The sequence below is a fragment of the Prionailurus bengalensis genome, chromosome A3, assembly GCF_016509475.1.
Source record: "Prionailurus bengalensis isolate Pbe53 chromosome A3, Fcat_Pben_1.1_paternal_pri, whole genome shotgun sequence".
NCBI lineage: Eukaryota > Metazoa > Chordata > Mammalia > Carnivora > Felidae > Prionailurus > Prionailurus bengalensis.
The window spans coordinates 113,616,004-113,629,554 of NC_057354.1; the positions used below are offsets into that span (position 1 = coordinate 113,616,004).

The 13,551-nt window shown below is 39.7% G+C and overlaps 1 protein-coding gene across 13 annotated transcripts in view; it reads right to left on the reverse strand.

The window, feature by feature from the left end:
- LTBP1 (latent transforming growth factor beta binding protein 1) overlaps positions 1 to 13,551 on the reverse strand; it is a 403,075-nt gene that overhangs the window by 93,663 nt on the left and 295,861 nt on the right. For all 13 annotated transcript variants that reach the window (XM_043553208.1, XM_043553205.1, XM_043553212.1 and 10 more), the window contains one exon: positions 1,849 to 1,971. In XM_043553208.1, coding sequence (XP_043409143.1) covers positions 1,849 to 1,971 — 123 coding nt within the window. The remainder of the gene's footprint in view (positions 1 to 1,848; positions 1,972 to 13,551) is intronic.

Sequence of the window (13,551 nt, forward strand, 5' to 3'; positions counted from 1 at the left end):
CAGTGCCTGGAACATGCGGGTTCCTTGATATACCCGGAAGGAAAGAAGGGAAGGATGAAGAGAAGCTTTTGCAGCAGCCCAGGAGAGCGCCACACAGAGCGGAAAATGAGTGTTTCTATGGCTGCCATCAGCCAATGGTGGGAATTCTGGGGCACTGGGAAGCCTTACTAGAGCGGGGCAGGATCATCTGGGATGACAGCAGCCAAGCGTAAGAAAGTGGTAACGAGCCATTCACCCAACATGTGTCTCCTTGGAGCGTTATCCCTCTAAAAAACCCAATCCCTGAATTTTAGAGATGATATGAGATCTGGAAATCCAAGTTTAATGTATCCAAGGCTGCAGAGCAAATCACCAGAAGAACTTGGTAGGAAGACTGTGGACATGGGCCAGCAGGAAAAGGACCTGGAGGGAAGGGAGATGAGGCCCCCCCTACATGCTCCACTGGGAGTGACTGGTGTTCCCCTGCATGTAAGGGGTCAGCCACCCAATCCAGAGGTCTGGGAATCTGCTCCTGCCAGCGGGAGAGGCTACTATTCTTACAAGAGAGTAAGATACCTGTTTACTACTACCTACCATAGTGAGAAGTTAATCCCCACCCCACATCCTTCACTCTCAGTGAGACACTTCAGAAAGAAGAAAAACTTCACGAATTTCTTCCTTTCCTCCCCTTGAAAGAGCATGCTTGTAGGTATAAAGCAGTAGAAGCAGAAGGAAACCATCCACAGATTTGACCACAGAAAAAAATTAAACTTAAAAAAAGAATTATGCAGAGGAAATTAGAGAAACTTTGGACAAATTACAACAATATGCCATAAAAAAGTGTATTTGTAATACAAAGACACAGGTACATAGATTTACACACGTGCTTTATATAAAGTGTTCATATATAGTGATTTTAAAACCTGATAAATAGGAACAGATAGTAACATAAATTTACACAAGAAAACAATCTGCAAAATACATGTTGCAATATGAAATAAATGTTGTAATAATTAGAAGTCTCCAGGAAATTAATAGAAATAAACATATATAATAAATATTCAATCTTTTAGAATTAAAAAATATATTTTTAAAATTAGAAATTAGCATTCTATCAAAATAATAAAAAACATTAAAGATGTTTTATCCAATTATTCCACATTTATAAATAAATAAATGATCTTTTTTTTTTTTACATAATGAGAAGGTGGAAAAAAATTATGGTTGTTCAACACATAAGCAGCAAAAAAATGCTGAAATAGTAACACACTGCACTATTAAACAGCTTTTAAAACTAATGTCTGTAAAGTTATTAATGATATATAAAATGCTCATGATGTATATACTATTAAGTGACAAAACTTACAAAATTGCACATTAAAAATAAAGTGATAGAAAATATCTGTGAGATAGGACTATGCATGAATGAGACTGAGAAAATTTTTTTTTACTTTTCTCTTTGCTAGATTTTCTACAATGAAGGTTTTCAATAGCAATTTTATTGAGATATAATTCACCACCACATAATTCATCTAAAGTGTACAATTCAATGGTTTTTAGTATATTCACAGAAATGTGCAACTGTAGTTTTTATAACCACAAGAAATGAAAAATTGACCTGTGCTTTATAGATGCTCTCTAAAACTATGCTGTTTTCCTTTATCTAAGTACATATGGTCTGTATGTAACCACAGTGAGGAGTCACTTTCAAAGATACCAACAAAAATGTGCTCCAAGTAGCTCATTTAAAATACATGACAGGCAGCATAATTCCTTTTTTTTTTTTGGTTCCCTTTTCTCAGCTAGTTACTCGAACAGATTCTTAAATGCAGTTCAAATAAAAGTAAGAAATTCTATCAGAGTATTTACCTTTACAGTGCTTGTGGTCTGGGGTTGGGCTGTAGCCCTTGTGGCATGAACACATATAGGAGCCTTCGAGGTTCGAGCAAGTACCATTTGTGCAGATCTGTGGGTCCAGACACTCATCCACATCTGAAGAATGTTGCATAAGGGGGGAAAAAAACACACAAAGATAGAAAAAAAGAAATAAAACATAAATAAAGTTGAATTTGGCTAAAAATAGAAATAGTCCATCTTCAAAAAAAGGACAGATTCTTTAAGACAAGCTTTCAAATTAGCCCAAAGGAGGAAAGGCAGCTCCGGTGTGAACAACATGTGGGATAGTTCCATGCCTTAATTTACTTTCTGCAAAGTAACTCAAAAAAGGAACTGAAGAGGGGCGCCTGGGTTGCTCAGTCGGTTGAGCATCCGACTTCGGCTCAGGTCATGATCTCACAGTCCGTGAGTTCGGGCCCCGCGTCGGGCTCTGTGCTGACAGCTCAGAGCCTGGAGCCTGTTTCAGATTCTGTGTCTCCCTCTCTCTGACCCTCCCCCGTTCATGCTCTGTCTCTCTCTCAAAAATAAGTAAATATTTAAAAAATTTAAAAAAAAAAGGAACTGAAGATGTCTATGAATGAATTCAGCGAAAGCTTGCTGTACAGGGGAGGGAAGAAGAGAGGGAGGTTCTAGAGCAGCACCCTCTACAAAATGAAATATTCCAAAGAATCAAAGATGTATCAAGGTCTAGTAAGGGAACTGATGAGTTCGGCAGGAAGGGAGGGTTCACTGAAGAAAGGATAGGACTCATCACCTAGAGAAACCACAGGAGCTGTTAACAGAAAGGAGGAAAAAACCTCTGATACAATTTTCAAAGATGGCATTGAATCAGTATTATAAAAATCAATCTAGAGGACCAACAAGCCTACTGGGCAATTTGAAGGTAGGGTACAGACTGCAGAGGCAGATAAAATAATGGCTAATCTTTACCAAACACTTACTGCACAAAAGCACTAAAGGCTTTATGCTTATTTAATCCTCACAAAAGCCATCCAAGCTAACCATTTCACTGACAAAAGAATCAAGTCTCAGAGAAATTCAAACAGACTGCCCAAGGCCACATGGTTAGAAACTGGGGGCTCATATTTGAATCCAGTTAGCCTGACTCCAAAGACCATCCTTTTAACCTGTTTCTAAAGTTTATTTTTTTTTTTATTTTGAGAGAGCAAGCAAGCGAGCATGTGCACATGAGCCACCAAGTGGGGGGTGGGGCAGAGGAAAAAGGAAGAGAGAGAAAATCCCAAGCAGGCTCTGCACCATCAGTGCAGGGCCCGATGTGGGGCTCAAACTCACAAACCATGAGATCATGACCCAAGCCAAAGTTGGACACTTATCCAACTGAGCCACTCAGGTGTCCCTTAACCTGTTTCTATTAACACAAGTTAAGTGTAGTGCTAGAAACCGCTGAAGAATTAGGAGTATGTTTGTTTTTATTGTTTGCTAACATAGCATTTATATAGAAAACAATCATCTAAGTGTTCATTGATTTCATTCAGCATTCATTAATCTCCTACTAGAATATTGTTATTTCATAAAGAAAAACTTGAGTTCTATGTCGCATTTGTGCACCTCTGGTAAGTCCACCATAAGTCCCAGTAAGAAGACACACAGTGTAGCATGGACAACCAAAACCTTAAGGGGAACAATTTAAACTACTTAAGTGCTAAAATTACACACCACATCATGATTTAGGCTTAATTTTACAGCGGTCAATAACGCACAGCATCTTAATCCAAGGCAGACAAACAATAAGAAGGGAAATGCTCTTGATTCCATCCATTGCATTTTGCAATGCTCACCCTGAGAGCAGTAAAGCTTTCCACCCTCTTAAAAGGCAAAGAGTCACAAACACATTAACACAGATCTCGTTCTAATTCAGCATTTCAGAGTTCAGACTGCATTTGTTCGCATGACATTCCATTGAAACTGGGTTACGGCTTTCCGACAATGATATCGAGAAACAGAGCACAGTGAAACCTTGGATTGCAAGTAACTCGTTCTGTGAGCATTCTGCAAGACAAGCAAACATTTCTAGCACAACTTAACTCGATAAAATGAATGAGGTCTTGCAATATGAGTAGGACGTGATGCTGAATGTTACATGATCATGACTGAGCTACTGTTTCTTGAAATTTGCTTTGATATACTTTGGTATGCTTTGGATTACAAGCATGTTTCTGGAATGAATCGTGCGCGCAAATCAAGGTTTTACTGTATTATCAAAATAAGGCAAAAGCGTGTGAGCAACCAAGCACACAGGCATACGTCTCGCATGCAAACAGAGAACAGCCGGCGAATTAGCACCGCGTGAGTACTCTACCTGGCCTTCACAAAATCACTTACTACTACTGAACTGACCCTACTCTATGACAACAAAAATAGCACTTCCAAACTGTCTCATTGTCCATCTTTTCCTTGGTTGTTGGAGTCCACTTTTATGAACACTGAATACAAACAACTTGAAAGAAGAAGCCAAACATTGGAGCCAAAGTAAATAATGGGACAGAAGGAGCCTAGACAGTAGGCATGTAAATTCCAGACAGTAACGTTAAAATGTCCCATCGAGGATATGGATTGGCTTCAAAAATGTTAACAAGTTGAAAAATGTATGGACTGTTCTCTTTAATTATTCATGCATCAGAAAATGTGACTTACAGGACTGCAGAATATAACAACAAAATCAGTTTCTAAGACCATTATTTTCTCTAGTCAAAGCAAATTAAGAGTGCAGATTATCGTTGATGAAATACTTATAAAATACTTGCAACTTATAAGATACTTGAATCAGTAGTACTGCACTGCATAGTTAAGAGTTAAGACAGTTGGACTTAAAAGTCCTCATCACAAGAAAAACAATGTTTTAATGTCATAACTATAAATGGTGATGGACTTTCACTAGAATTATGATCATTTTGTTATATACACAAATACTAAATCCTTATGTTGTATACCTGAAATGAATCTAATGTTATAGATAATACCTCAATTTAAAAAAAAGAATCTCCATAGAGTAGGAAGGTGTGGCCTCACTTGATGGGTATAAAAGGAGTGAAATAAAGTCACCATTTTATCTTTTGCCCACACCCCTCTTAAACTGCAGACCCCCACAACCTCGTTGGTCAGTCTCCTGACACTTCCACTTGATATGTCACAGGCACCTCTGAGTGTTCAGAGCCAAACCTGACCTTCCCCATGTTTTCTTTATGCTGCCTTCCACGTCAATACATTATGCCACTATCCAAATGCCCAAGTCAAAAACTGGAAGTCATCCTATCTAGATTCCTTATTCTCCCTCTTTCCCCACATTCAATTTATTACCAGTCTTATCAATTCTACCTTCCAAATATCTCTCAAATACCCCTGCTTTATTTCTTTCTTACTACCATCATTTTCTCTCACATGGGTTACCATCACAGTCTGTTTCTCTACTTGGAGTCTTGCCCTCTCTAATCCACTATCCAGCAGGTAGCCAGAGTGACCTAAAATACAAATATGATCAATGGTGTTGCTCCTGGGACGCCTGGGTGGCTCATTCAGTTAAGCATCTGACTCTTGATTTTGGCTCAGGTCATGATCTCATAGTTCACTGTCAGCACAGAGCCTCCTTGGGATTCTCTCTCTCCCTCTCACTGCCCCTCTCCTGCTCATGCTATCTCTCTGCCTCTCTCAAAATAGACCTTTTTAAAAAATGGTGTTGCTCCTTTAAAAACTGTCAATGGTTTCCAGTGTTCTTCCATTCAGTCAAGGACACAAACTTCTGGGGCCCTGAGTGTTATTGACAGAAAGCCTGCCACCTGCCCCCCCAGTTCTTACCTTGAACCTTCTAGAAGATCAATGCTACGAGAAACAAGGTAGTCCCTATTCAGTCCACCATCCAAGATCCACACCCCCTAATCCCTGCTACAGAGAGAGATGGTTAGGCCTTTCGTTTCTAAATTAGAGTTCAAGGGGCACTTGGGGGGCTCAGTCGGTTAAGTGTATGACTTTGGCTCAGGTCATCATCTCACAGCTTGTGAGTTCAAGCGCCACATCGGGCTCTGTGCTAATAGCTCAGAGCCTGGAGCCTGCTTCGGATTCTGTGTCTCCCTCTCTCTCTGCCCCTCCCCTGCTCACACTCTATGTCTCTCAATAATAAATAAACATTAAAAAAAATTTTTTTTAATTAGAGTTCAAAACCCATCTTACTCTGAGATTAGGATCATGGTTTTGTAGAAGTCACATTACCAAATTCTTATGAGGCATATACATAATGAGCTTAAAAGGGAAACATCATGAAAAGTATGGTGTCTGTAGAAAAATGTCTTCTGATCTCCCCAAGTACAATTTACCAATGGGCTTTTGGGACATAATTTGACATTTTCTATTCAATGAATTAATTAAAACTCCCATAGTAAGGGAATTACCAGGGGTTTATTGTGGTCAGCACTTCATGGATATGATCATTCAAAAGTTTATGGATCCATCCCAGTATACTATCACCCAATCCAAATTCATCATTCTCATCTACAATACCCTGAGAGACTGTAACAGAGGCCTGTTGAAAACTAAATATGCCATGCCTACAGGATTTCATGATCTGCTCCTCTGAGAAGACCATCAGAAGAGGCAGTCAGAATAGCCACGCATGATTTGTCCTCAGTGAGCCCTGGCTGATTCTTACGATCATCTTTTTCTTTTAAAATGTTTCACCTTATCATTTGCATCCTGCAGCCTACAGTTCTTTGTCAAGGTTAAGATGAAGTTCAGTGGTCATTAGTTCCTGAACTGCACCTTCTTTCTTCTTTGGGGGCGGGGGGGGAAGTGAGGACATTAATCTCTTTCCAGATCTCTGGCAACTTTCCATTCTCCACAATTTGACAAAGACAACTTTCCACTGGCCAGCAAACCCACCTGCAAAGCCTCTCATTGCCTTTGGATGTAATTCCTCTGGGTCAGGAACCCTTTTGAAATTTCCCTTCCTCATGTCCTGGGAACACACCAGGCAGCCTAAAGCCCCTCTCTGGGAAGCCTAACCTCTGGAGGTATAGAGGGTATTCAGTGGCTGACCTCACACAAGTCAGTTCAAGGCTGTGGTGCCACTTTCTATTTCACCTATCAGCTCCTTGAGGCTGGTGAGAGTTGATTCCAGAGCAAGAGTGCACCTGCATTACTTCCTGTACTTTCCAGGAAATGAATCTCTCAACACTGCAAGCCAGTCATTTTTCAGAGGCCATTCAGTCTCGTTTAATTCCTTAGTGGTCAACACAAACTTCAATGAATGAGCATCGTTTGATAAGGGAAGTAAACATATTCCATCACTATGGCTACCTGAAAGTATGAGATTATTCCCTACCCCAACCATGATATTAATTCGGTTATCCCTCAACTATTCATTATACACAGTCTTTTATAGTAAAGACAATGACACAGCATATTTGACAGAAAAGCAAGCATGGCAAAGTAAGATACAGAAGCCAGTTAGACGAGTGTTTTGAACAACCTGCACTCGAGGTACAGTAAATCCTCAGGATCTCAGACGCCCTCTGTCAAGTCTGACAAAGACATGCAGTAGGACTGCAGCCTACAAAAATATGTTACACATCCCCCAAAGACTCATCACTGTTGTTTAGGACTGGAAAAGAGCCAATGCTATATACATCCCAGATAAAGAGACAAAGATGATCTCAGAAAACCAATCCATTAATCGTACCGAATTACTGCTTTCCTACTTCACCTTTCCAAAAGAATATTTTGTCTTTCAGCAAAACTCAATTGGGGCTATCCATGGTGCAAGCTGCCATCTTAGAGTCAAGAATCCCTGAGCCATTATTATTGCTGCTTGCAAGGGAGGATTCGCACCCACATGGATCTCTCCTTTCTATGAACTTTTTTGTCTTCCTCGTTACCTTCATATTGTTTTGTTCTCTAATTTTCCTGGGTAAAGAGGAGAGAGATATGAGGTAATGTATAGAATAGAACACTAGTTTGGGAAATAAAAGACCTGGGATCATGTTCTAGATCTGCCATTTATTACCTATAACCTTAGGCAAGCCCATTACCCTCTCTGGGAATCAATTTCTATATGTGTACTACAGGGAAGACTACCCTGAGGACCAAAAAAAAAACCCCAAAAACAACAACAGCAACAAAAAAAACACAACGAAGTCAAAGCCCTTTGTAACAATGTAAGAGAAGTTTGTTGTTATTATAATAATTAGTCTCCCCACACAGGCATGTTTTCTGCCTTCAAAAGTAGTTTCTTGTTTGCTTTCTCTTTTCTTTTTAAATGAGAAAGAGAGACAAAGTGTGAGCAGGGGAGGAACAGAGAGAGGGAAACCAAGAATCTGAAGCAGGCTCCAGGCTCTGAGCTGTCAGCACAGAGCCCAATGTGCGGCTCAAACTCTCAAGCTGTCAGATCACGACCTGAGCTGAAGTTGGACGCTTAACCCACTGAGCCACCCAAGCGCCTCTCTTGTTTGCATTTTTAATTTAGGTATAATTGACATAACATTGTGTAAGTTTAAGTGATGATTTGATATACTTATATATTGCAAGATACTAACAATGTTAGCTAAGACCTCTATTATGTCCCATAATTATTTCCTTTTTTTGTGAACATAATCATGATCTAACCTCTTAGCAGCTTTGAAGTTTATAACACAGCATTGTTGACTATAATCACTGTAACACAGCACTGTTGTAATCATCAGTAACCTATGCAATAGATCCCCAGGGCTTACCTACCTGCCAGTTCCAAGCTTCCATCCTTAAACAACATCTCCCCAATTCTACTAGCTCCCATCCCCTGAGAAGCACCGTTCTATTCTGTACTTTTTTTTTTTTTTTTTTTGCTCATTTACAACTCCAAATCTTCTTTGGAATTAAGCACATAATTAGGTGTTCGATAATAACGTAGTGACTAATTAGAAGACTTCTTTAGCATACAGTGGGATTAGGGATTAGGCTGGTGTTTGCACATTTAATAATATCTGCAAAAGGTGGATGTTCAGTTCTGTTGCCATCTTATACAAAATAAATAAATGTAGGATGAAAGTCTCCAATTTCATATAAGTCTATGAATATTCATGTATTCCATAAAGGTTAACGATTCCTCAAAATCTGAAAATAAATCCTAGTGTGAAAAGAACTCCTAGAACAAGGAGCTTTCCACATTTACCGTGTAAGTTCTCTGCACCTGGTTTTCGTTAAGACTAAGGCTAACCCGTTGTCAAGTGGATCAAATAACACGGAGTTCTTCAAATGCCTAGGACCCATTACGTTTAGAAAACGTAAATCGGAGTCACAGAGTCACCATTAACTTAATTATGGTTTGACAGAGAAGGATTACTATGATAAAAATCTCAGAAATTTGTGTTCCCAGGTCACATGGTTTCTCACAGACTCAATTCTAAAGTAAGACAATAAAGTAAACTCAGCGCTGCCTGCATACAACCACCAGGTGATAGATACCGCATCTTATGAAGGTGAGCAAAGAAAGTGAAGTAGAAGGATGGAAATGGCAGTATTGCAGAAGGCGAAACATTTGTTAGGGATGATCAGTGATCCTACAGAAAAGCATGAGGATTCTTAAGCAATATATCCCAGCTAAACAAAAATGTCCAGAAGTTGAAATGAAACTCTAAGATTAAGATTACTTAGATTCACAAACGAAGGCTCCGATGACACAGGGAGAGGGAAGAACTACAGGAAATGAGCTTAGGAAAAGCCAAGGATAGTTACACACAGAAACTTGACATAGAATTTACTGGATAGGTATCAGTTATTACTGCCCTTCTTGTATTTCAGGATTAAGGAGGTAAACGGGAGGATAACAGAGTTGGGGGAAGAAGGGTTATAACATTTATTGGGTTCTACATTGTGTCACATGCCTTTCTACATGCTTTATATTGCTTATTTAATTCTGACAGTAAATCCAATGAAGAAGAGTATCTCAATACCCATTTTAAAACTATTGAAACCAAGCTTCAGAGAGGTCATATAGCTCAAAATCTGTCTAAGTTCAAGGAAATACGATCTTTACAGAAGAGTTGCCGAATGTACCTTTACACAATTAAATATCAGAGAATCTCCTTTGAAGGATGGCTCTAGTAGGGTTTGAATCAGGCCTGTTCTTCATGAGTGAAGAGAAACCTGTTAATTGACTACCTGACAGGCTGGCTTCCCTCAAGAAAGGTCCTGGTTGAAGCAGCCAGTTGGAACTCGCCAGAACCCAGGGTGAAGAAATAATCATTAGAGGCGGGGATCAAGTGGGCAACAACTCCAGGCTGAACGTGAGGTCCAAGGAATACAATGTTGAATGATGAAAGTGGCTTTCAAGAGAGGACTGAAATCCACAACTTGAAAGAAGAAGCTACATTAACAGAGGTTGCCAAAAAGCACCAAGGGATAGATATTTTGAAAGTGGACAATAAACGACTGAGAACGAAGGATCATATGCCCTGAACTCAACACTAGGAAACAGCATGGTCTTCCAGACAACACCTGCTAACATCTGACCTGTTTTGGCCCCAGATGATTTCTGCTCTAATTCATAAATCAAGGAGAAGCATCAATCAGTGAGCGAGCTTACATGGCAGGAATACAAGGCCATTAATGGTTTCAGCAAGTTCGCTGTTAAGTCAGGAAAAGGAGAAAGTCTAACTGGCATCAAATCCCTGCAGAATATGAGTCAAAATAGCAATTCTCAATTCCTAATGAATCCATGTAACAGGAAAAAGAGCCAAATCAATATACAGATCAACAGGCTTTAGAAAAAATCATAAGCATAATGCCACACGATAGTAGTATTACATATGACCCTGTACAACTTTAATTGTAATAATTTAAAAACATTCAGTCAGCGGGTGCAGAGTGGTAGAAAAAGGAGGACATGACGACTTATGGAACAGAGAACCCTGTGACATAGGGATTATCTTCTCTACAGATGGCAACTAACAAATACCAAGTGTAAGACTTTCCTTCAAATGGTGAGATTTGGAATAATTTTAAGTCTTTAATGTTCTCATACATTTAAAATTGGGGGAAAACAGTCTCATCAATGCACCCTAAGTTATCTGGACTAAAATGATATTAAAAAGCCACACACCCATCACAAATAACCAACAGAGAAAAAAAACAAATAGTTAGAAAGGAACACTGTATAAATAACTTATCATTTGATGTCTTCTCTGACCACCATAGAATCTGACACTCTCCCTATCCCTAAGGCAGTTTTATTTTATTTTTTTCTCCTTCATGGCACTGAAAACGCATCTGACATACCACATACTTTACTTGCTGACTTGTTTATCTGCAAACACAATGTAAGCTCTAGAGTACACATGCAAAGAAGGGAAGGCATTTTTTTATTTTCCCTTAATCTCCGGGGTCTTGAAAACTGCCTGGCTCTTGGTAGGCACTCAACTGTTAAATTGAAAATAAATATATAATCCAATTGTTGTCGATTAGCTCAACTCAATGATCAGCTTAAGTAATGACTGCACCTTTGAAAAGTATTTTAGAGTACCAGAAGTATAAAGGTGAGAACTAAAATGTAGGAGCCATCGCTGGGTATTCATTAGCGTTGTCAGAGCTGAGCGCAGAAGAATCTCATTCATTCATTGGTTCAGTAAGAATAGAAAGGCATGTTGCAACATTGACTTTTTGCCACACTCAACTTTTTAACGTGTGAAAGCTCTACTGCCATAAAAAATGAACACGGATCCGTTTTGGTATAATCTGCAAAAGCCCTCCTGAGAATCTAAGAAGAGCTCTAAGTCCAGCTCTGAACAACGAATGGAACTGAAACATCATCATGGAGGAGAAGCCTGATCTGTAGATAAAGGCAGAAGGAAACAAAGTACACAGTCTACTTGTCATAGGAATTGCATGACCTTAGCAATGCAAAACCGAAAAGTAGTGCTTGGAACAAGTGCCTAAGTGTATGACTTTGGGTGACTGACATGGTGACCTAGGATTTCTGCTCAGGATTCCACTAAGTCTGGTTGGCAAAGTCAAGTTACTTTTAAATGAGATGCTGTGTTTCTGTCATTAAACCGGACCAAAGTGGTCATGATTAGATTGACTGCACACATCCAGGTATGAGAACTCATTTCTTATGATTGCCCAATCTACATAAACGCATTTGTATTGAAGAACGATCACTTGCCAATTTGGTCAGTCATATTTCATTAGCAAGTCCATGCATCAGGGCTGTGTTTATACCACTATGATGAATTTTAGTTATTGAAGGTAAAATTCAGGCTCTGCTCTTGGATTATAATATGCCTCAGTATGTGAAAATGAGAACACAAATGGAATCCTTACAGGCAAGTATGAAATTTATGCCAAACGGGAAAATTAAAACCAAACATAATGTTCTGACCAGCACCGATCACATCAACAAATGCAGATCAAATAAGCAATTAATGAACCCAAATCTTCCCTTCTCCCAAAGATCAACATCTCAATTCCAACGACAGAAGGAGATGGCCATGTACAGAGGCATAGCTTATGCAACCTGGTGATGAGTCCAAAGCTTTGAAATTGGGACTCTTTCTGCCGAGCCTACTCATCCTGTCTGCTCTGCAACACCTAAACATCTTCCCAGAGGTGTACGAGTAAAGATGAGCACCTTAAGTAAGACTGAGAGGGTCCATCTAGCGTGTTCTGCCTCCTCATCCTGAGGCCAATCTTCCCTTGTTCTCTGTCTAGCCCTTCAGCTAGTGACTGAAAGGTGAACCTGACTGCTTCCTCCTTCCACAAGCGCCCTGCACAGGCTGTTTCCTCTGTCCAAACTTATCTCCATCCCCTCCCCTTCCTCAGTGTAACCTCGATCAGGAATTTTCCCAGAGGCAACTTGTTCTATCGCACACTCTTAGAGCAGCAGAGAACCCTACTTCCCAGCACTGTCTTATTGGTGCCTTTGCATTTACTTATGAGATACTTATGAGTCTTCCTCGCCAGACAGTTCCATGAGGAAGGCACTTTTTTTGTCCCTCAATGTATCCCAGCACACAGCATAACCCTAGGTATATACAGTAAGCTCTTCAGCCTTTGTGGAAGAAGGAAGGAAGGTATGAAGAAATGAGAAGTTTAACACACATGGTCAGAGTCTGGCATTGAGTGTAAAAGAGCTCAGCTTCTAAGGAAAATATTAGAGACAGAGACAGAAACACAGAGGAAAACCATTAAGGGGGAAAGCTAAGTGGAGCACAGCTAAAGAGACTGAAAGCAAATTTGATGCTTCTCTTCCTCAGTGCCTAATGTTGGTATGAAGTATTTAGTAAAGACTTCAGTGAATACACGTCAGAGACAAGCCATCAAGATTTCTCTTCTGCTCCATGTTTGTGCTGTATGCTTCCAAATTCTATTAGTGTGTGGTAAGCGGCCTCTTCTTAGGCCTTTTCTTTCTTTTTTAGCCTGTTGCCTCCACCTCTCCCTCCCTGTGGTGATTACTGTTTTATTCGGTCCTGGTTATTTATCACATCAAAGACCATAATTTGCTTCACTCAGAATTATTTCTCCCAGGTAAAATCTCCCATTCTTCCTACCAACTTGTTTTCCCATTTTCTCCATGGTTAAAAGTGACTTTGAACTTTTCTCAGAAGTTTTCTCAGAATGACACAACTTTGTCATATTCCATTTTTTCTCTTTTTTTCCATTTTGAACGAGGGATCACTTGGCATTACATCACTC